This window comes from Diaporthe citri (assembly GCF_014595645.1).
Source record: "Diaporthe citri strain NFHF-8-4 chromosome Unknown scaffold_1, whole genome shotgun sequence".
Lineage (NCBI taxonomy): Eukaryota > Fungi > Ascomycota > Sordariomycetes > Diaporthales > Diaporthaceae > Diaporthe > Diaporthe citri.
The window spans coordinates 6152997-6175691 of record NW_025064846.1 but is presented as its reverse complement, the minus strand read 5'-3'; the positions used below and the strand labels follow the sequence as shown (position 1 = coordinate 6175691).

The 22695-nt window shown below is 55.4% G+C and overlaps 6 protein-coding genes across 6 annotated transcripts; 2 read left to right on the top strand and 4 right to left on the bottom strand.

The window, feature by feature from the left end:
* Window positions 1-1772: 1772 nt before the first annotated feature.
* Window positions 1773-3500, bottom strand: INS49_001633 (uncharacterized protein; the record flags this gene model as incomplete). The annotated part of the gene is made up of 1 exon (XM_043162458.1): window positions 1773-3500. One exon carries the CDS (start codon window positions 3498-3500, stop codon window positions 1773-1775), a length of 1728 nt encoding a protein of 575 aa, XP_043030964.1.
* A 764-nt stretch (window positions 3501-4264) lies between these two features.
* INS49_001632 (uncharacterized protein) lies at window positions 4265-4849 on the top strand (the record flags this gene model as incomplete). The annotated part of the gene is made up of 2 exons (XM_043162457.1): window positions 4265-4297; window positions 4388-4849. 2 exons carry the CDS (start codon window positions 4265-4267, stop codon window positions 4847-4849), a joined length of 495 nt encoding a protein of 164 aa, XP_043030963.1.
* Window positions 4850-6047: 1198 nt separating this feature from the next.
* Window positions 6048-7333, bottom strand: INS49_001631 (uncharacterized protein; the record flags this gene model as incomplete). The annotated part of the gene is made up of 2 exons (XM_043162456.1): window positions 6048-7136; window positions 7250-7333. 2 exons carry the CDS (start codon window positions 7331-7333, stop codon window positions 6048-6050), a joined length of 1173 nt encoding a protein of 390 aa, XP_043030962.1.
* A 1393-nt stretch (window positions 7334-8726) lies between these two features.
* INS49_001630 (uncharacterized protein) lies at window positions 8727-9969 on the top strand (the record flags this gene model as incomplete). Its single annotated transcript, XM_043162455.1, has 2 exons — window positions 8727-9173; window positions 9292-9969. The coding sequence occupies 2 exons, from the start codon at window positions 8727-8729 to the stop codon at window positions 9967-9969; spliced, it is 1125 nt and encodes a 374-aa protein (XP_043030961.1).
* A 793-nt stretch (window positions 9970-10762) lies between these two features.
* Window positions 10763-12667, bottom strand: INS49_001629 (uncharacterized protein; the record flags this gene model as incomplete). Its single annotated transcript, XM_043162454.1, has 4 exons — window positions 10763-10921; window positions 11027-12373; window positions 12432-12511; window positions 12571-12667. 4 exons carry the CDS (start codon window positions 12665-12667, stop codon window positions 10763-10765), a joined length of 1683 nt encoding a protein of 560 aa, XP_043030960.1.
* A 5644-nt stretch (window positions 12668-18311) lies between these two features.
* Window positions 18312-20667, bottom strand: INS49_001628 (uncharacterized protein; the record flags this gene model as incomplete). Its single annotated transcript, XM_043162453.1, has 3 exons — window positions 18312-19724; window positions 19787-20149; window positions 20203-20667. 3 exons carry the CDS (start codon window positions 20665-20667, stop codon window positions 18312-18314), a joined length of 2241 nt encoding a protein of 746 aa, XP_043030959.1.
* Window positions 20668-22695: the final 2028 nt, after the last annotated feature.

Sequence of the window (22695 nt, the reverse complement as noted above, 5' to 3'; positions counted from 1 at the left end):
TGTGTGAAGTCAACAGGAAAGCTTTTGAAAAATGGCGACGGAAAAGTCTCATGAGTACATCGAGAACAAAACCGAGAAAGAAGGAGTGAAATAAGAACAAACCAAACACCAACTACCTCTTCAGGCCAAGACCGCCCCTAATCGATCGCAAGGGTCGAGACATGGGGGTTTGACAAGCGGCCCCGTTCACACGGGCCTCGCCTCTTTTCCTTGTACAACACTGTCTCAAACGTGTCTCTACAACGGCAGCTCGCATTTCGAGGTCTGGCGGCGATTGGCGCCTGCGGCGAGGACGGCATCGCCAACGCCCGGTCTCTGATCCCAACGGGAGGATCACACCTTATCAAGACCTGAATCCTTTGTTTCCCACGGCGAGACCATGGCGCCCCCAACCTTGACGCTGTCATGAACAGGACAGATCGCGGTCTGTCATCGCCAGTTCACTACTCATAGAGCCAACTCATGGATCATAGACCAGAATGATTCACATTTGTTTATTCAAAATATCGGTGTGCAACCCAGCACGTCACTTGATAAAAACAGCCCAATAAGTCCTAATGAAGACAGATTGGAGAGCTGAGGGGAATATAACTCATTGCACCGAGTTTGGGACAATGAACTGGTTAGCAACATATACTACTAAACCAAGGGACATAGATACCAATCCCGCTCTGACACACGGGATCTCAAGGGCAGATCAGCCACTTACTCACGATCCTAGAGGTCTTATTACTCAGCACTGTCACCTAAGAAGGGAAAACGAGTGGGGGAATTTTTGAGGATCTGACCTGCTACGCAATCAATAACAGAGTTGTATAATTTATTTGTAGTAAAGCACTACTCTCCGATAGGCTTTATTGTGGCATTATCGGCTGACGTTCACATTAGAATTGCGATATCCCAATCTGCATATTATTGAGAACGGATAAGCTTGCCGGGCGCGAAGTAATTATCATCAATCATAGCCCCAGAATCGTCCTGTTTCGACAGCAGGTTAGAAATCGCTTCATGGAACGGCCTTGTCGGCAGAAGGCCAGTCGGGGTAAGAAGAGAGGTCTTGCTGACTGAGACAAGAGTGACACACGACGTGGTCCTCCAGAGGGTGTTCGCCAGATGAGACGCAAGAAAACCCGTTGGACGGACCGAATACACACATGTAAGCTCTGTATCACGGCCCATCTCGGAAGAGCTCGTATCCCTTCTCAGCGGAAAACATGCTGTCTCTGTTTCTTGATTGTATATCAACTGCAGGAGTAGACTTGACCAACTCCAGTATACGCACTGCGAGTATTCGTCACCGTAGCGTGAAATATACTCAAGAAATTCCTACGCAAGCAGAAAACCCTTGCCACCCAGGGATGGTTGGTAGACGCCGTTGGCTACGTAATGTGTGCACAGATGATTGGCAGGGGAAAAGCTCCATCCCCAACATTTCCAGCCGTGGTTGGAGGACATATGTACAAGCTCATTCCGCATGCTTGGCACGGTGGACCATGGTGATGGGTGGGTTGCCACCGGGCGGTATAGTAACTTGGATGAAGTAACTGGCGTTGATGGGCAGGCCGCTAAGCTAATATAGAGAGTAACCAGCGGCATTCATATGTGGCTCTTCTTCGCGAAATTAGCTGTTATCATTGAACCATGACCAGAAAATGACGCTTCAATAATAACAGCTAACCCGACTCAAACGGGAGGGCCGTCTGTGAATGCTGCTGGCTCCTGTCTCACTGGGACTCTCCCTGTCAACACCAGACCCAACATGTACAGACCGCCTAGTCCTCCTTCAGGCTCGTCTCCTTAGGCACGGTGATGGAGAAAACAAACAGCTCATAATCGCTCTTGTCCTTTTCCGCATTCTCCTTATCCTTCTTGCCTTTCTCCTCATCCTTGCTCTTGGCAGCGTCCTTCGTCGCGTCTGCCGTCTTCTTCGTCTTCTCGATGACATTACCCTCGCCGTCAACCTCGACCACAACATCCTCCACGTCTAGGCTTCCGTCCTCGGTGTATTCCCACATATCCTTGAGGTCACCCCTGATCAGGCCTGTCAGCCAAGCGGACCCAGCCACGCCGGGCACAAGATACAACAGAGCAGGCTGGCCGTGCTTGAATATCACCAGCACAACCAGGGTCGCGAGCATGCCAATCAGATAGCCCAGGAGGGTGACGCGGAAGTACGTCTTTGGAAAGTCGGCGTCAGAGAGGGCTTTGACGGTGGGTCGTCCGGAGACGAGGTCCCGCGGGCTCGTGGTCCAGAGGAAGTTGCCCCACTGGCCGCGCGGGTCGACAAATGGTGCTTTGACGGTGCGGTATGCCGTTTTGACCGTGGTAATTTCGCCCGCGGTCGTGTTCCCCGCAATCGATTCGCCCTCGTTGTCTTCCTTGGTGACCGTCTTGAGATCCTCTTCTACGCGCGTGGCCTTGCGTTGGTAATGTCTCCACAGGTCGAATCGCAGCGCCAGGCAGATGAAAATGCCTGGGATGACAATGTCGCCGAGGCCGAGAAGGCTGCTTCTCCCGCCTGAGGTCTCGTACGTCAGCTTCAGCGGCGCATCGACTTGCGTCGCGACTGCCACCATGAAGGGCGTGTAGAACACCATGACAATGTCGTAGAAGAACAGTCCCACTAGAACCATGGTCCCAATGGAGAATGAAGTCACAGACATCCAGTTGAAAGCCATGTAGCAGACTGATAGGCCGATGATGTTGGACAGGATTGATGATTCTGTGTATAAGTACAGTGCCTCGACAGCACATCCGAGTCCGAAACCGATGATACTTGTGATCTTGATATCTCCTGTGAAGCCGTCGCCAGGGACTTTTATCTTCAAGACGCAGCTTTCTTTCAGAAAGTGCCGAAGCCCCCAAGCCGCCTTGCTGATAGAAGTAGGCACATTCAGTTCCGAGGCAAATCCAGGAAGGGGCAGGCGCTTTCCAGGGTCGGCCTCTTTCTCTGAGCCGTCCTCCTGTGGTGCCTTCAGGAGTTTTTGGGTGCGGCTCGCTGGATCGATCTCGAAGACCCGCCCGCTACGGTCGGCCCAGTAGTCGGGCGAGACGATATTCAAAACGAACTGGAAGATATCCCCAAAGAAGACCCCGATGGACAGGATGCCGGTCATGGCCATGTAGAGCCTCAGGATCATGTTGAGGATGGCGGGGTCTTGGAGCCACTTGATGAGGTAGTACAGCCCGATGAGGACAGCAGCGGCGATGAAGGGGAAAACGATGGCGTCGGTGGCCTGGAAGCCCTGGGCAAAGTGCTCCTTCTCGTCGTCGACGACGAGCTTGCCGCCCTTCCTCTTCAGCTTGGTGGGCGGTGCCGCGGATGGAGGTCTGCGAAGTGAGGCGTGTGCACCGACATAGATGATTAGAATGGCGCTGAGGACCATCTTGACTTCGATGGAAAAGAAGTCCTTAGCAACAACCATATCCCACACCGTTGGGATGGGCTGGATCGCGTGCTCGTCTGGGACGGCAGACGGTGTCGCCGTAGCGGCCGACATGGCGGTGTGGTCTGCCTCAGCCATAATAATGTGATGTGTGAGTGGTACGTTGACTGAAATGCGGAAATTATTTGCCGATGTTGTTTTGAATTGTTTTGAAGTCTGTTCCTAGCCGATGGGCATATATTTAAAGACGGGCGTGTCCAGACAGTCTCTCAAAGGGTGAAACGTCTGCCTGGATAAGCGAAGCTGCTCTGAGATGGAGGGCAAGTGCCTGAATGCGAGGCGTGGTGCAGTTATTCTGCTGCTCAGGGACCCAGACTGAGTTGACAGGTTGAGGCCTAATCAATGTTCAAAGGACTTGTCTGAGGATGAGGTGGCCTTTGCAGACGACAGCCTAGCGAAGACGCTGATTCCGAATGACTGCAAGCATGTTGGTTGAAGGTCTTACTCAGGTTATCTTGTTCTGAAAGTGACCCAAGTTTGAGTTAGAGAGTGAAGCTCACAAAGAACGTTTGCGGTGGGGGCATGAATGCTTGTCAAAGAGTCACCGCTGTCTGCCTGCCCAATCCAATTGTCTGTGGCGGTTAGAGGAAGCTGGCCCAGCCTTGCACTAGGGGTGAAGTGCTGAGGTGGTCGCCTAGGATCCAGTAAAAGCTCCCCAGTGGCGTCATCAAACAGGGAACAAGCCCCTCCAAATTTCAGCCTTGCCCTTGAATTCCACAGCTCCTGTCCAGCCTCCCCACGCCTCCTCAACCACCGAACCCGATCTTTGACGGCCCACCTCACCTAGCCAGCTCGTCGCTTGGGCGCCAATAGACAAGATGGCAAAAGAGGTAGCCCTGGACACCTCCATGGTAAGCATACACACACACAAGAGACCGCCCACCTGCCCCCGGCCGCTGCAACTCCCAAGCTTACCACAACTTTCTTCCCCCCGCGCGCAGGGCACAATAACCGTCGAGCTGTACACGTCCCACGCGCCCAAGACGTGCACCAACTTCGAGACCCTGACGCGGCGCGGCTACTACGACGAGACGGTCTTCCACCGCATCATCCCGGGCTTCATGGTGCAGGGCGGCGACCCGACGGGGACGGGCCGCGGCGGCACCTCCATCTACGGCGACAAGTTCGCCGACGAGATCGCCAAGCCCCTCCAGCTCAAGCACACGGGCGCGGGGATCCTGAGCATGGCCAACGCCGGGCCCGACACCAACGGCAGCCAGTTCTTCGTCACGCTCGCGCCCGCGCCCTGGCTCGACGGCAAACACACGATCTTTGGCCGCGTCAAGGCCGGCATGGGCGTCGTGCGCCGCCTCGGACTCGTCCAGACCGACTCTGAGGACAGGCCTGTCCAGGAGGTCAAGATTGTGCGCGCCAGGGTCTTGGAGGGGGCCGAGGACGACTGATGTAGGTATGACCAGGCTGCACGAGGGTGGTCGGAGCCGTTTCCACAGTTGGGACGACGCACTTCTCTCGGTTTGTACTTACGGGCATTGGCGTAAAGGGCTGACCTGCCCGTGAGGCGGGAGGTGAACATACAAAAACACGAGGCGCATCAGCTGGGCGGAGGAGACACCGCAAGGGAAGGGACCATGCCCCGTAAAGAGTCCATCTATCTCGCCCATTTCTATGTATGCCAGGCTCTCCGGCCCTTGATACCTGGTGCTAGTTTCGAGGATGCCTGGGTCTGTACACAGGCTCCTGAGCTCACAACAGAGCTCTAATTAGTCACACCCATGGGGTCAGCCGCGCCGGACGCCCACACCACCAGGTTGTGGCGGCGGGGGGTAATCCTCTCTGATCGTCAAGCACAGTCAAATAATATCTGTCATGGCTGCCGTTTACGTCTCGAGGCAGAATTCAGTACGCCCAACGAGCAGACGAATCTTGTCCTCTATGAATTGTTGCCTTGAACAGGTTCATCACAAAATGCCATGGCCGGTTTACGTTGCCCTCCAGGGAGTCACGTTCACTAAGTGGCCGTTCCCCGAGTGAATCTGAGCCAGCAGTGATTCTCAAGGCAGTAAATATGGCCATTCAGTCTGTGGTAAAACAGTTGCTGGTGAACTGGTGCACGACATGCGCCTTCCACAGATTCCTATGTGGCATCAGACAACCGCACTTGCACCGGAACACACGGGAGACACTGTCAGGCGTGTGCTCAAGCACCAGATGGCATTCATTGGACAAGTCCCAGGGATTCGTCCAGCAGACTGTCGAAAAGAGGCACATCTCCATGGGACAGATTAATGGGTGCAGAACCTTTATTCTTTGCCTAAGGTTACCGCAACACCACGCCTTTGACTCTCGCTTCACCACCAAACTCTCTACCACAAAAGTCTGTCTCCTTGTCTCTCCCTCCCTCTCTCGACAGAACTGTCAACCTGAAAACGCCAGCAATAATTTGCATCGAATGACGCCACCCTCCACACCATATGCAAAACCATCCAAGGCTGAAGTTTACTCTTGGAACCTCCAATGATGACCGGCCGACACCATGAAATGCGAAATGCGACTTGGAACAGAAAAACAAAAAGCAAGCCTCACCACCCGGGAGCTTCCAACCCCCACGAGAATAAGCTCTCCTCCCACAGTCTGGACCCTTTATGCGTGTGGTGGGTCCGAGAGTGTGTCTGAAGATTCGTAGCCCCCATCTGCCTGGCTGCCGTTCTTTGGTTTGGGCGATGCAGAAGGTGGTTTTGACGTCCCGAGCTTCAGTTTCTTGGCGGGTGAGGGCTGCTTTGACGTGGGTTTCTTGGGCACGACTTGGACGGTTGATTTCTTATCATCCTCGTCGTCCTCATCGTCGACCTTGGACTCGACACTCAGGAACGAGCTGGTCTTGACCTTCTCCTTCTCCTTCTTGGGCTTGTTCTTCAACAGAATCTTAGTGGTCGGGCCCTTAAGCTTCTTACTCTTCTTCTTAGGGTTGGTTGTGTCTGACTCCTGGTCCTCGTCGAGTTCGTCGGCATCGCGCTTCCTAGGGCTGCCCGCCCGAGAGCCATTGACTGGGGTGCCCTTCTGGCTGGACGGAGGGGTGTTATCACCATTACCACCATTAGTGATCTTTTGCGAGGCCACACGACTTGCGTTCCTGCCGCTGTTGCCGATACATGCTCCCATGTGGTTGTTCAAACGGGTGACCAGAATGCACCGTTTACACTTGCTACAGGTCGCAGAGGGGAAGGAGAGCACGTTGGGGGGCCGTTGGCCGTCGGACGTGGGCGTGACGGTGCCGTCTACACTAGCATCGAGCTTCTTCTCCATGTCCTTCTTTTTCTTGCCCCTGCCCGGGCCCGGGGCTACCCATGTCTGGCCGTAGATGTCGTAGCCAGGCTTATCGATGTAAGGGTGCTTCTTGCAGTATATGATACTCGGGTCTGCTTTCTGAGCACCCCTGCCGTCGGTGGGGTGCAGCAGGCGAGGGAGGTGGCAGCGTGGGCACAGGATGTCCCTTGTGGTCTGCAACGGGTTGCCTTTGAGTAAGACCTTACCGTCCTCGTATATGGCAGCATCGGTCTCTGTTCGTACGTCGGGCTTGGTTTCTAGATCTGAGGCGTCTGCAGCGTCGGCGGCCAGTTTCTCTACACGGATGGCAGCGGTGTTGGCTCGGCGAGTCTTCTCTTCGCGGTGGACTTCGAGAACGAGATCGAAGATGACATTGTAAAGGACGTCATCGAGGACCTGATGTGACTGAATAAAGGTCAATCCAAGCCGGGCAAAAGGAGGTGCCGAGGGCGAGCACTGCGCAGGAGACGGGTGCAGCATCGCCAGTCCTGCTGCAGGTGGGCCAGTTTAACACTTACAATTCGATCCAGGGCGTCGGAATCCTGGCCGGCCTTGATGATTCCTGCCCTGCCAGAGAGGCTCTCCAGCTTGACCTCGTCCATATTGAGAGGGAGGAGGGGAGCGGGAGGTGGGGAAAGAAGGGGAGGAGGAGAAGAAAGGAGTGATGTGGAAGGGTGTATGTGTGTAAGAGTGTAAGAGGCGATGGGAATTGATCAATTAATTTTTGGATTTCGGGAAGGCTGACGACCTGCGACGCCGGGCCTGGGATGACGGGGGCAGCACAAACCAACGGGTTGCAGGCAGGTGGGCAGTAAGCAGAGCACAGTGCTGTGGTAGGCAGATAGGCTACTGCAGGGTACTGGTCCCTTTGCGGTAACTGCTGTGGTACAGGGGGCGCTGGAGTCGGCACTCGGGGCCGAACTCTGGTGCACTGCCCACTCACTGGTGGGCTGAGGGCGACGGTGCCGTGACAGACGGAGGCAAGCAGCAGCGTTGACGAGGCCGTCTTGATGCTCAGCAGGTCCTAGACCTGTCTGCAGGTCGATGAAAAGATGGATGAACAAGAATGCTAGATGGCTGGGCTCCTTTGTGTTGAGCAGGAGGGCGGGCGATGGTGCAAGGCCAGCGTGGACAGACGGTCTTGAACTTGGAGTGGGTAATAGTAAGGCTGAGTGGTGAGCAAGCGAAAGCGAGAGCGTGACTGATGGGACTGATTGATGCAAGTGAGATTGGAGAAAGCATCGGCTTTGCTCTGTCCCCAAGCCCAGCTAGCGCAGAGATGGTGGTTTTTGGGAAGGAGAACCCGTGGATATGTACAGAAATATAGACCACTCTTACAGTATCAAGTTCCTTCGTGTAGGAGCCACCACGTCACGAATCATTATACACATCATGTAATAAATGTCTACATGAACTATAGCCAGCCTTTTGCAAGATGAAATGTACGTGCAACTATTCCAACTCCACTACTGAATCATCGAATGAAATATGTAGAACAGACCTATCCAAGTTGCTAAGTAGGGAAAGGTATCAACCGCACCAAAACCGATTCACCCCTCTCCTTTTCCCTACCTCCTGGTGTACCACAGATTACCTACAGGTACCCAGGTACGTAGCGCCCCCAGCTGGCCCGTAGCGTCGGGAAGCAGCCGGCCCCACGGTCTGGAACCCTTTGGGCAGTTGGTGGTGGCCCGGGCCCCTGATTTGCTGCAGTGTGCTGCAACCAGCTTTGGGTGACATGAACACATGCAAATAGGAATGCGACCAAGTCTAGATGGACATGCCTCGCCTGTCAACAGAGTTACTTTCATTCTTTGATCCCAATCCCATCCTCAACTCGACTTCCACCTAGCCCATGAAAACGTGACACCGCCCACAACACCCTGCCATGCCTCTCACAGCCGCATGACCCGACCAATTCACCACCCCTCAACGACAACCCAGCCCTCGCCCTCGACAGCGCCCTCGATTTCGGCCTCCGTCCCTCAGCCAGCCATGTCGCGTGCACAACAGCCCTCGATCCTCTCCTTCTTCCAGCCCAACAACAAGCAGCAGCCGCCGAAACATGCTGCCCCTCCAATATCACAGGCCCACCAGCAGCAGCAGCCACTACAACAAATTCCTTCGCCTGTTCCTCCTCCTCCGCCACCCCCACCACAGCCCGTCGCACCCGTGATCTTAGCCTCACCAGTCACCGCCCTGCCGCCCTCGACGCCCTCCCCACACCCCTCCGCGACCATCGTCCCCGTGACGGACGCCCACATCCCCGCCCTGCGCCGCATAAACGCCCTTCTCCTGCCCGTCAACTACACCGACAGCTTCTACAAGGCCATCCTCGACCCGGCGCAGTCGGGCCTCTTCAGCCGCGCCATCCTCTTCAGCGACGGCGCAGATGGCCCAGGCCTCGCTGCCCCGGCAGCGCCCAAGGTCGTCGGCGGCATCGTCTGCCGCCTGGAGCCCAGCCCCTTCGACCCGGCCACGGGCGCCTTTTCGCCCGACCTGGCCCGCCGCGCCCCACGCCCGCGTGAGCCCCCCGGACTCCCGCGTCCTCTACGTCCAGAGCCTCGGCGTGCTCGCGCCCTACCGCGGCCTGGGGCTGGCCGCCGCCGCCGTCGAGGGCATCTTCGACGCCGTGCGCGCAGTCGCCGCCGACGCGCGCGGCAACGGGCTCAACATCGGCTGGGTCTACGCCCACGTCTGGACCGAGAACCACGACGCGCTCGAGTGGTACGCGAGGAGGGGCTTCGAGAGGGACGCCAGGCTCGAGAACTACTACTTCAAGCTGCAGCCGGGCAGCGCGTGGGTCATGAAGCGGCGGGTGCTGCCATTGGGGTTGGGGGACGAGGCCGGCGGCCAGCGCGCGTGGGCCGCCACAAATGGCCATGCCGCACACCACCAGCCCTCTGCCGTCCCGGCGAGCGTCACCGCCGCGGCCGTGAACCTACCCGGGTTCTCTCCTGCGGGCGGCGTGCCGACACCGCCACCGTCGGCTGCGAACGGCCCGCCGCCAGCCGCTCGCCCCGGCCCGCCAGGGTCATCTCTGTCCTTCCAGAACAAGCGGCCGGATATGGAGTGGAACGACCTGCCCGAGGATATGGTCGCCGCGGCGCGCACCACCTCCCGGACCAAGGACCTCCTCTCCCCGCCGACGGGGTCGGGCTCGAGCTCGAGGAGCAGCTCGACGGCGGGGCGCAAGAAGAAGGACAGGGCGTATCCCACCGCTGCGTTCGGGAGCTGATTCTACCCGGCCGGCGGTTTGTCTTTTGAAGGTGGCGGAACTGAACTGGTCCCCTGAGGGGTTACAGACGGATGGCGTTTATAAGTGGTAGCATAGAGACGGCGGACAAAAGGACAACACTGGGAGGGTCTTATAGGGTACAGCGGGCGGTGTTGGGATTCTGGTCTCTGTCTATTCAAGCATGCCCAGGTACCGCAGAAGCATTTTGCTGATAGAGGCATTTTTAGACACTGCAAGGGCAACACGCGGGCGCTCATTATAGCCGTGAGGGAAGATGCATGTTTTACACAATAGAGGTTATCGCTTGAGCAGCAGAAAACTTGAAGCTTCCTTGTGCAGGGGACGAGATTCCGCATCGGAGCTTCTTATGTGTTGTGTTCTCCGACGCTGGAACACCTTCCTCGTCATGCATTTAGCTACCGACTCTTGCGTAACACACGAGGCATTTACCACAGTGCGCGATAAAGCGTCATGAGATTCGGTAAATCGCCCGTCAGGATCAGCAGGGCAGTAGCAGGGGTCCAAGTCAAAACTCAACGGGACTCAGAGACGACGCACAGACGGACAAAAGTTCCGACAATTGATCAATTCTGGATGAACTCCGGCGTGAAACCATGAAAATATCCCGACCAAAAGTGCCAGTTGCAGTTGCAAGCATTGCCTAAGCCAAACCAAACCAGAAAACCCGCTTTCCGATGGAATGCCCAACCATAGTCATATCATATACAGTAATAAAGGGTGTGGACAGGACGCAAGTCCTGCCTACAATGCACGCCACTCATGCCTGCCCAGATTAGTTCCGAGCCACGAAACGCCCCCAAAGACCCGCAAAGAACTCCTTCTTCCTGATCGCCACGAGCCCTGCGATCAGTCCCAGTCCGGCCCACTGCCACGGCTGGACCTTGCGCAAGTGCCACCGGATTGCAGGAATAGAGAATGAAGAAACACGTTGCTGCGAGCACAACGAGAGTTAGGATACGGGGGCCTCGAATGCGACGGGAAGGGGGGCGAGAGGCTTGTCGGAAGCAGCCTCTCGATCTGACAGGGTGGATCTTACCTCTTCCAGGAAGTCAGGTGTGGGTTGGGTCTTCTCCTCGCCTGTCGCGACGAGAGCAATGAGCGCAGCACCGACGCCAGACCCGTCCTTCGCAATGCCGATGCGGATCTTATTGGCGCCTTCCTCGCCGATGCCCTCAATGGCTTGGAACGCCTCGTAAATCATGTCGCGGAAGTATGGGTAGTGCTCGACGAGACTGCCGTCCACTCCTACGTCGATCGGCTCGCCCTCCCATTCCGGATCGGTCAGCTTGCCAGTCTTCAGGACAATAGCAGCGATGCTGATGGCCGACAGACGGGCAGCGCGCCGGCCGACGGACTCGGCGATAGACTTGAACGCCTGCGCGTCCTCCAAGGAGGGGCTGTACACGAGGAGCTGGTCCTCCAGGGCCTGACGCAAAGTACCGAGGTCGGGGGTGTTGTCTGCGGCTGCAACAGACATGATGGCTGTGTCAACTCCCCATTGCTTGAAAATGCCAGATTCTTGAGCGACGGTTGTTGTCGACCGCCAGTCGTTCTTGCTGGAGTTCTCGTCCTTGAAGAGCTGCACGTTCTCATTCTTCAGCAGGTCGACAACGGCCAGACGCAAAATTTCGCCCAGGAACATGCCAGAAACACGCTTCTCGAACATTTGAATCCCCGGGTTGATGCTGTCCTTGTCCAATTGCTTGTCCCATGTCGTGTTGGGAAGTACATTCAGTTGGTTGTCGAAAGAACCCCACTCGGTGTTGATGATCATATCTCCTGTGGTTCTGTCAAAGGCACCCTGCACGGGCTTCTTCACATTTGAGAGCTTCTCCACGTATGCTCCGTTGGTGCCGGTGCCGAAAATTGCTCCCAGAACAGTGCCCTTCTTGCCAGGTGATGTGTACGAGCGAGCCATCAGTGTTCCCACGGTGTCGTTGACGAGCGCGGCGACCTTGACTGGCAGCCCGAGCTTGTCAATCTCAGTCTGCAGCAGTTGGCAAACATCCTTGCCCACCGCGTCGGCGATATCGAACCCCTTTGTCCAGCGCATCAGAATGCCCTTATTGATGCCGATTTGTTGAACGGGGAAGCTGAATGTGAAGCCAAGACGGAACACTTCCTCATCCTTGAAGCCCTCGGGGTTGCTGAATGTGAAGCGTCTCCTTAGCCGGTGCTCAAAGTGCTCGCTGTGGTGTGTGCGGAGGAAGACCTCGATCTGCTTTGCCAGGAAGCCAAACAGCTGTTGGGCTGTCTTGGCTGTCATGAGCTCCTTGGGTATGGCGACTTTTGAGTAAGTAAGGTTGAATGTTGTGTCGCCATTCAGATGGATGGAGCAGACCCGAAAGTTCGTTCCACCTAGATCGACGGCGAGGTAGAGGCCCTGCGTGGGTAAAATAAGCTGTGGCCCCCGAGGCGCAAAGGAGACGTGCAATGCTTACCTTCTCGGTGCCGTTAGGGACGCCAGTGACGTAGGTAGGAATCTGACTCAAGCTGGTGCCGTCCCTCTCGAGGCCCTGGTCTGAAGAGGCATGAGTTGTCTGTCAATCAATGGAACAGTGAGGACTGGAGTGGACGCACCCATCTGGCTGAGGAACTCAGTGACGCCCTTGTTGAGGTCGGCATCGTTGAGGTCGAACTCCTGCACGACGCGGTTGGTTTCTGCCGTGAGCCCCATGGTGAGAGGTATGGATATGGGAGCTGAAGTAGGAAAGACTTGAGGGTTCTCGCACACAGGCTCTTGAGATATTTGGGCGAGAGGGGAGTAGGAGGGACGGAAGAGAGGGAAGGGAGCTATTATATGAGAGGAATAGAGCAGCTTGGCGTCACGAAGTACCAGCTGCAGGAGCTAGCAGCAGGGAGCAGGGTTAGCTAGCTTCCAGACGACAGGCGACGGAATGGGGAGAGTCGTGAGATTGTGCGGGGCACATGCGCAGGCGCAGTTTGGACTTTCTGGGGAGTGCGGCTAAAAAAGCCAAGCTGGCCTGGTTGGGGGCCCATCGGCCGTGACCTCCAAGTGACCTGGAGGAGACTTACTAAGATTAGCACTGGGAATAAGGCCCAGCAGAGATATATCGGCCTGAGGGTCGAGAAGCCGAGGGGTGACGAGGACGCACAAGGCTTCCGAGTGTGGCCCTGGCTTTTGTTCTTCCGGAAATCAGAGTCTGAGTCGCCAGCGGTTGCGGTCGAGTCGTCAATGGCACGCCAGGAGGCGCTGCCGTGCGAGGATGGCCTCTCCAGCTTGGCGGCCGTTGCACAAGAGCTCGCGACCGAGAGGGCGGAATGTCCAATCCCAGTGACGTAGAGCCTGCCGCTGGGATTCCTCAGCCGCGGGAGCCTGGCCGTGCCTAAGCTTTCAAACACCTCTGTCAATCTTCCTCCTCGTATGCAGGAGATCCAGCCATGCACATGAACAGCCGGGGCAGGTGGACGATCCTGGTGTCCCAGCTGGAAGGGCACACCGTTGGTGGTGAGAGAGAGGTACCTCGGAGGTCAATCCAAGACAAAAGCTCTCCGGGCAAGCAGCTGCCAGTTGCCAGCAACAAGCCTGTGGCCTCGGCGGCTGGCGGAGACTCGGGGCGATTGCAGTGGAGCGAGAAAAAAGGGCCGGATATGCTGCAGGCGAGACCTGGAATGAGATCATGGGCGACCAATATCTGCGCAACCCCTGCTGCTTGTTTGCGGGCGACTCGAGGGAATTCAGTCGAGCTGGACGGGAAGGGACGAGTCCAGACCAGCGAGAAATTGTGCTGGTACAACACAGAGATTGGATGGTTGGGGCTGGGGAGGCAGACAGCAACGAGGGAAACGGTGGAGTAGCGAGCGCCCTGATTGCTGGGCGGTCAGGAGCCTCAGTGATGTCTGCGCGATATCTATTGCTAGGTGGTATCGCCGTGTCAATCGTTTGTTTCCTCGGGCGCCGCTAGAAAGAGCGAGCCCAATGGAAGCCAATGTCACTTGCTCGCCTCATGCAATGCCTCGAGCTTGGGCTGCAGGTGGTGCTTTAGCGATCTGATGCCGGACTGCCTCGTGGTCGTAGTACGGCAGCACATCCACTTTGCCGGTTCGCCCAGCAGGCTGGGACACCACACACACAGAGCACGGCGATTGATCGATTCGGCGATGGGCGTCCTTCCAGGGAACCTCGCGCCGAGAATTGGCAGCGGCCGGGGCCGACTGACGTAGTACGGCCGTCGTACCCACAGTTGCAGAGCTGCTAGGCCTACCCACAGAATTCAGCAGTGGGCTTCCATGGGGTGATGAGAGCTCGTCGGGGAAATTGTGGTGGAATGGCGGCAGTCGTGGAGGAAATCGTGGGTGCCCGTGGAGAAGAGGGAGCCACTGGGAATGAGTCGAGACAGGGCCTAGCCAGTGTGTTTCCCCGGCGTGTCCTGTCCGATGCGAGTCTTGGGCCTTTCCGATGCGATGACCTGTCACTCAAGAAGCCCACTCACTGTCGTGACCACGTTTGCTCAATTGGCCAGGGCCGCACGAGACTCCGAACTCCTGACAAGTACAATGCCAAACTCGTTGGCTGGCGCAGTGTGTCCTGGCAGATGAGGCTCTCGCACGTCGATGCAAAGGGAGCGCCTCTGGGGATCGGAACCAGGTGATGTGGGGGCCTAAGGACAGAGAAAGGACCGAATCGATGGCATCAGGTCGTGGGCGGACGTTGCCCGAAGAAGGACAGGTGTGCAGACTTTTGACGCCTTGCTCCCGGGTCTTGATTATGAGGTCCAGCACGACAGGAAAAGCACTTGCCAGTCACAGGACACGAACCTCACGAGAGGAAGGCGCCACCGACACCCGATCCAGATGGCAAGCAAGGGCCATCAAGGGCCTGGGGCCCCCGGAGCTCAGGACTGCAAAGACTCTAGGCGCGACGACGCCCCAGACTCCAAAACCAAGGGGGGGGGGGAATTGTTTCGGCGGCGAAGAAAAGTCACGCGACCACCACCTATTGTAAGTAATACAAATTAATTGCACAGCACACATTAGACTACTTATTTGTCTTCTCTTACCCTCGTTTATGCTGTCCTCGCACTTCTCCACCCTTGCTGGGTCCGTGCCACGCAAAGAGTCCGGACGAATGCCATGAAGCCATTCACGTCGTGCCATTCCCCGGACCTGCAACGTTTCTTCAAACGGCTTGCTACTTGTGGCTAATTCCCAGCGCGCACTACTAATCACTCGTGGTTGTCGAGACCAGCGCTAATACTTGCATCCAGCAATGCACCCCCAAGTGCGTGATGAAACACTTGTACTCTGGAAACAATCAAGCTAGTGTGCATCCGGCATTCACAGCTCCTTCTCCTCGTAGCATCTAAGGCTATGATGATCCAGGATTCCTAGCGCAGTCGAGCAGAGAAAGGACCTCTATCACAGAGACGTGCTGGTCGTACGTCGGGCTGGGGAACGACCGAGGTCACTGCTCTCTCTGTAAGGCACAGCAACGTCTTGGACAAGGTGCTGCTAGATGAAAGGAGACACCCTGAGAGGTGCACGAGTTCGAATTCTCCGCGAGTTGACGGCAATGTCTAGCACACGGATCGTATACTACAGGAAGAAAGAAATGGGAGAGGACCTGTCATCAGTCGGCTCTGAACATCCCTCCCTGCACATGTGCACCTCTTGACCACCAAATGCCAACATCAAGACCGGTTTGGATTAATATCGTCTTTCCCGGATCCCATGCGCTTACCTTGCTTTTCAGCAGCGCGACCAACAACGACCCCGGCGGGATGGTGTCTGCTCAACGTCTAGGACGGGCGTGAACCACGATTAGATGGCAGCCACTTACGCAGTCAGCAGGCCGGCTGGTCTTCGCAGAATGTCTTCTATCACATTTGCTGTGTTGCTTAACGCCCCTGGGAGACATCCGGAGTAGGATGCCGAGTGGTAGTCTCGTCTGCCAAGGAGGGCAAAGAGAAGCACGACCAAATTTCTTCCAACGATCAGCCCCGGTGCCTTAAGTCTCAAACCCGCAGAATACGACAGTTCGGTCGCACATACCATGCAGCTCGACAAAAAAGCGACAATCCTCATCTCTATGACCGGGCTTCAATTGTCTTGTGCAAATGATGGGCGTCCTCCCCGACGCCAAAACCGGCCAACACAAGGCATCTTCCAAGACTATGTCAAGCCTTGGCATGCAAGAATGGCGCGAGGTTCGGTGTTGAGGGGAGTTGATTTTCTCAAGAAATTAAATCGAGTGTCGCATTCCCGGTACACATTTGTCATTAAAGCCTTCCTTGGGGAGTTGTCGAGTTCCCACCAGGGCAAATGATTGCGGCTAAGTATACTTCATCAAGCTGGGTGAAGGTACCAGGTCAAGGATTCTTGTCCCTTTTGAGGGTCTCACGCACTTTCTCGTAACATCCATCATTTTGATATCTGAGCTTTTTGAAAATGAAAGAGCTTCTTGCCACCAGGCTTATAATCTGTCCTATCGTCTTGCACCCAAATGTAAGGAGGGTCCAGAGTTTACTGCAAGACTCGCTTGAGTGCTGGACATCCTCCGCCAACCGGAGCGTGCTGCCGTGGTTCCAACTCCTTTGTTCCTCTTAGTAGCTGTGATCCTAGTCAACCCAATCGTGCGAGGCGGGGACGGGGACAATTGTCTTACCACTTTGTCTTTGGGTGTGTGACCTGAGGCTCATTTGAGGGTGGTTTGACAAGAAGACGATGTGAGACTCTTTATTGCGTGCATTCACTCCAATGTATGATTGCGGAATTGCCAGTACCGTCTCAGTGCAGGTGCGTAATTAAGCTCATGGTCAAAAAGCACCACATGGTTGAGACCGATCAAACTATTCCAAGGCAACGAGGGACCTATTACTTATAACGTAAGGCACAGCTGCTGTTCTTGACATGCGCCCTTGAACAAATTGTCTTTGAGGAAAGACACAAAACAAATAAAATTCTCTCAGTAGAAAACAATACTACCAAATGACAGTGGCTCTAGAAATTCCATCAGAAGTCTATAGACGTTATGTTACTGTGTCGTACAAGGAAAATAGCACCACAGCAAGTTATCCTTCGGCCCTGACTTGAGACGATCTTGGTTCAAATATGCGATCCATATGTACCTAGATAATTAAGCCCCGGGATATTGGGGCCAGTCCTCCCAAGCTGTGAATTGAAAAGTTCATACTCTTCATAAGACTTGAGAGGTCTCGTCCCACAGAGCACAGATAGGCAGAAGGACAACTTGTGGCAGCAAAGCCCCAGACTCGAGATCGATTCGTGTTCACAACCGCTTGACATGGTGTCACAATACTCGGTATGAAAGCTTTACACATCCAGCCACAGATAACCTAGTTGTTTCGGAAACGAATGTAGCAGGCCAGGAAGCGAGGGCCCAAGCAAAGTCAATCTGAGCTGTGCGCTAGTCTTGTTCGTGCAGTGTAGGGGACGATCCGGAGAGAACGTCGGCCTCAATTTGGACGTTGCACCGAGTGACGATTCTATTGGACACGGAGCCTCAGGATCAGATCATGCCAATTCAAAGCTCTTAGTTGACTCTTGTCGACGCCTTTTCTTAGCTCTATAAGTCGTTTGTGTTTAGAAGTAATTCAGACCTATAGGAAAGGACAGACATAAGCGCATATCGTTGTCCCGCGCTCTAAATGTAAACGCAATGTCCTCTTTCTCTCTTTTCTTTGCGCTGCTCCAACCCATTTCTAAGTGAACGTGTATGGATTGTTCATCTGGAACCTCGTATGCTACTACTTCTTTGAGCCTCCACCATTTTTCTTCCCTACTTTTCTCCTACATATCAGCCCTCATGAACCCAGTTGAGTTACATCATGGGTGAGACGAATCTATTAAGTGCTGGCATAATAGACCGCTCGGCCAAAGTACCAGTAATTTCCAATCCCTTGGAAGTACACCCAGCAGTATATAAGCGCCGTGCCGTCACAATGGGCGCCTCTGGGGCCTTTTCAATTAACCCTTAGCCTCTTGAATTGTGTGCACATACGACGTCTTCTTTGACTAGCCGCTTCGATCAACAATGCCTGAAGAAACTCAATCACGTCCCGCACATTTCGTGATCACTGCTCATGCTCATCTCTATGTCTGCTAGTCAGGGATTGTCTAGACTGGCTTGTTCAGTCTATTCTCGTTATTTGCCCCAGAAGAAGATACCTGACTGCTCACCATCTGTCACGATCTGTTTCTTGATGAGCAACCTCGGTACAGCTGTGGCATGCTCAAGTTGTTGACGGACGTGGCTCACGAGATTGCAGGTATTTCTATTTCTTTATATACTACAGATTGTTTCGTACCGAGTTTTAACATCGCGCCGTTTTGAAAGGTATCTATGACTCGGACTGTGAGATCTCGTGCTTGGTCCACTCCGTCAAGCCACCCTTCGCAACAATATCCTGCAAGTTGGCCGCAAACTCACCGACCTTCTCCTCCCAGCGGTCACCGTTCTCGCCCTCCTGCACCTCGACGGTGCTCTGGGCGACATCCCACGTCAGCGTCCAACCCGTCCGTCGGGTGGGCGTCTTGTCCGAGCGGGTGAAAGTGGCGCGGAGTCGCTCGATGAGGCGCGGGACCTCCAGGCCCAGGAGCGCGTTGTTGATGCTGTTCCGCGAGAAGATGTTTCCGAAGCTGCCCGCCACGACGAGCGGGATGCTCTTGGCCAGGATTGCCGTCGCGGCTTGCTCTCTTGAGGACCCGCAGCCAAAGTTGAATCCTGAGACGAGGATATCATTTGGCTTCGCGACCGACCCGAAATCCGGATCATAGTTCGACATGCAGACTTCTGCCATGCCCTCTTTGGTGATGTCGTCCTGGTATGTGTACTTGCCGGGGTAGATGTTGTCAGTGTCGAGGTTGTCGGCATCGCAGAACACGATCTCGCCGGTGATTTTCTCTGGGAAGCCCGGGAGGATCTGAGTAGTGGCCTTCGCAGTGTCATCACCAACCGAGGACTCAACCCGGTCGATGAGTGACTCGAGCTGCTCCAGAGCATTGCTAAGCTCGCTTTCCGTTGTCGCAGGTCGACCAGTACCGTATCCGTATTCCACGCCGGAGTAGTTTTCTGGAACCTCATATTCGCCTGTGCCCGAGATGACGCCGTTGAGAGCGCTGGCGGCTACAACTTCAGGACTGGCAAGGTACGCGAGGGCATCTCGCGAGCCCATGCGCCCCTTGAAGTTGCGGTTCGAGGCGGAAATTCCGACCTCGCCGGGCTCCAAAAGGCCAGTCCCCAGTCCGATACAAGGCCCACACGAGGCTGGGAGTGGGATAGCCCCGGCTTCGAGCAAAGTCTGCCAGTTGCCTTGGTCTTCGGCGATCTCCTGCTCACGAACTGAAGCCGCTGCGATGTACAGGTTGACACCGTCTGCGACTTTAGGGATCTTGCCGCCGTTAGCCTTTGCAGCATCCTGGAAGACCTTTGCGGCTGCAGCAAGATCAGAGGCTCTGGAGTTGGTGCAGGACACGATATACGCCTTGTTGACCTTGATTTTCTTTGGCGCGAGCTCGCCAAGAGGAGTCGAAATCTTGACGGAGTTCGGACCTGAGATGTAAGGCGACAGGGTAGAGAGGTTAAGGTATAGCTGCTTTGCGTAATGCGCTCCGGGGTCGGCATGGACAGGGCTGGCGTAGAGCTCGTCAATCTTTTCGTGCGTAATTCGCTGCCTCGTCGTCCGGTCTTCATGCATTGCTGCTTCTGTAGCCTTGTATCGCAGCCAGCGCTCTAGAGTTCGGTCTATCGGGAACTATCCAGCGGGTGACGTTAAAATATTTCCAATACACAATCGTTTCAAGATCAGGGACACACCATTGCAGAAAGCGCAGACCACTCAGTTGACATGTTGCTGATTGTGAGTCTGTTGTCCACCGAAATACTGGCCATCGTCTCCTCAGAGCCAGTAAACTCAACCGCATGGTTGAGCACATCGCTGTTGAACAGCCCGCAGAGCGCAACTATAACGTCTTTGCCGGTAACTCCTGGAGGCAATGTCCCTGTCAGAGTTACCTGCGCAACGGGAGGAATTTGGAACCAGCTCTTCTTGGTCGCCCAAATTGATGCGGCATCTGTCCTCACCAAAGCGGTTCCCAAAGCACTGATACCACCGTACATATTGCTATGGCTATCTGACGCCACACACAAGGTACCCGGCCAGACAAATAGCTCTTCAACCTGACGAGGTATTAGCACACCGCAGCCGCTTTTCAAGCCATTGGCACACTCACCATGACCTGGTGACCGATCGAGTAGCCGGCGGGGAAGAAAACAACGCCGTGCTTCTTCGCAAACGTCTCAATCTGCTCATATTTCTTCAGGTTGGACTCGGTCTTGTTCTGCACGTCATGATCGAGTGCGAAAACCATCTGGCTCGGGTCCTTGACACGGGTGGCCCCCATGGACATGAACTTCTTCGCGATAGGCCATGTGTTGTCGTGGGACATGCACCGGTAGGGCTCGATCTGTACATAGTCGCCGCTCCGAACGAGCTTTCCCTCCGGGAGACCGACAGCATGGCGCTGAACAATCTTCTCGGTCAGGGTCTGTGGCGTTGTCTTCTCGGTGGGGATATCTGCAAAGGAGAATTCGGCGCCATGGGCTTGTGAAAAGGTCGCTCGGCCGGAGGGTATCGTCCTTGTAAGGCGGCGGTATGAAAGCTGGTGGAAAGATGTGCGTGGGAGCCGTTGACTCATTACGCTCTGAACCGAGACGCGGCTGTTCGCCCGGCAGAGGGATCGAGCCCATGAGGCGTTCGCAACCTGCGAGACATCAGTCTACAATGAACGATCAATTGGTATTGGGGAACCACGCACTGCTCTGCGCGACATGGCAAGCGACGGTTGGAGCGCACTGCGCTCGAGGAATTGTCCAAATCGTTGACAGGGGGCACGTTCAATGCATCGCTTTGCTGAACATTAACTTTTTTGTGAGTGGTTGCCGATGACGGCACCCTGCCCGACTCTATCGATAGTGCTTACATAACCGGTTCCGCGTAAAGACAAGAAGATGACCGCCGTTGCTCGGAAGCTCCAGACCAGAATGCTGTGCTGTTCTGGAGATGTCTTTATCAGAAAGAGACACAACATACTGAAGGGCACCTCATGAATGAGGGCTGGAAACACATATTCCACGGTCAATCAGACACAGCGCTTCCATAAGTGAGCTGTGGTTTTCGAGCCTGCTCGGATGTGTAGTTTGACAGGCTTGACAATTCATCGCAGAGGCTTTTGGGACGGACATATATTTAAAGCTCAGTAGCTGAGCTTGACTTTTGTAAAATGCTGCCTAAGATCCGATAATGCATGTTGCAAGATATAAGTCAAGCCAGCTCAGAATATCTATCTCCCTACAGAAGGCAGCCCGCCGTCGTTCCCTAGCTTTGATCGAGTAAATGTTACCAAACTATTACCCACGGCAGTCCAATAACATGCATCGCACATTGTCGTCGGGAAGCCAAGCTGACTACAGACAGTAACATGGGGGCAGGCTTTGAGAGAGGACACGAAAAGAAGTAAGAGATTGTACGAGGTTGAGAACACGCGCAAATGGGAGTCGTGCTGTGCACCGGTGGCCGGCCACCAAGCGCATCTCGCGGCAAGCTACCAATCAGCGGAACGCTCAGTCACTGACAATAGCCGCGGGGGTCAATCCAACGGCGTCAGTCGATTCAATTCCAAATTACAGTCAGACACGACCAGTGCCTGACAGCTAATGGTCGAGGTCGCACGGGGAATAGCTGCAATGCCACGCGACACAGGCACACAGAGAACATGCGCAGCCGTGACTCGGCGGCTTCATTTTTTCTTCTCCCTGTGCGATCCTGCGCGTCCTGCTTACTTCAGGGTGGGACTGGCCAAAATGCCGCTCGTGCTTGCTTAAGCGCCGCGGTGGTGGGAGCACAAGATCCCTGCCCCGGCCGACTCAGCTGTGCCCACATGGCTCAGCCGCAGCTCCGCCCCCTGCGCTGCCAGGCGCCCATCGGTTGCACTGCCGGACGGCAGCGAGGGTTTGGGGTTGCTCGCTTGGGCTGGTGCTTGAGGGTTTTTGGAAATAGAACGGGCTGCTAGTCGCAGTGTCGGATCGGCAGGAGCTATATTCGGCTCGCTTTCCATGTGATGACGATGATGATGGTGATGCTGATAGGTGGTGGTGAAGCTGTTTCTGTTGTGTGTGGATGGGCAGGACGTCGGATCGGTTACTTGTGATGCCATGCAGGACAGAGCACGGCCCTCGGGCGATCCCAGTTGACAGGTCTACCTTGTCCTCGGCCCACACACACTAGGTAGTCCACCCAGCCCACATAGTCTGTCATCTAGTAGGTCGTTCAACGTGCGCTCGTTCGCTCGGCTCGGCGCGCGGGTTGAAGTTCGGAAAGGCTTCTCACCGCCCGTTGGCTGGCAGGCTGTGTACATGGATGGCCATGAACGACGTTCGTGAATAACATTTTCACGGCAACCGCTGCGTTATTACGAGGTGTGGCTTCTGAGGAGACTGAGACTGGGCTGAAGATTTGTAGTCTCGATACAGCATGGCTTGCGCGGGTGGACAAAGGGAAAAAGAGTCAAATCTCAGATCGAGAGGGCCCATGATCGACCCAGCAACTGCCACCTGCCTGCCAGCCAGCCAGTGCCAGACTGCCCAGGCGGCCACGTTCCATCGAATGCGGACCTCGGGCGTTGTCAGCGCGGCCTCTGCCCGTCCAAAGTCGGGACGACATTTCA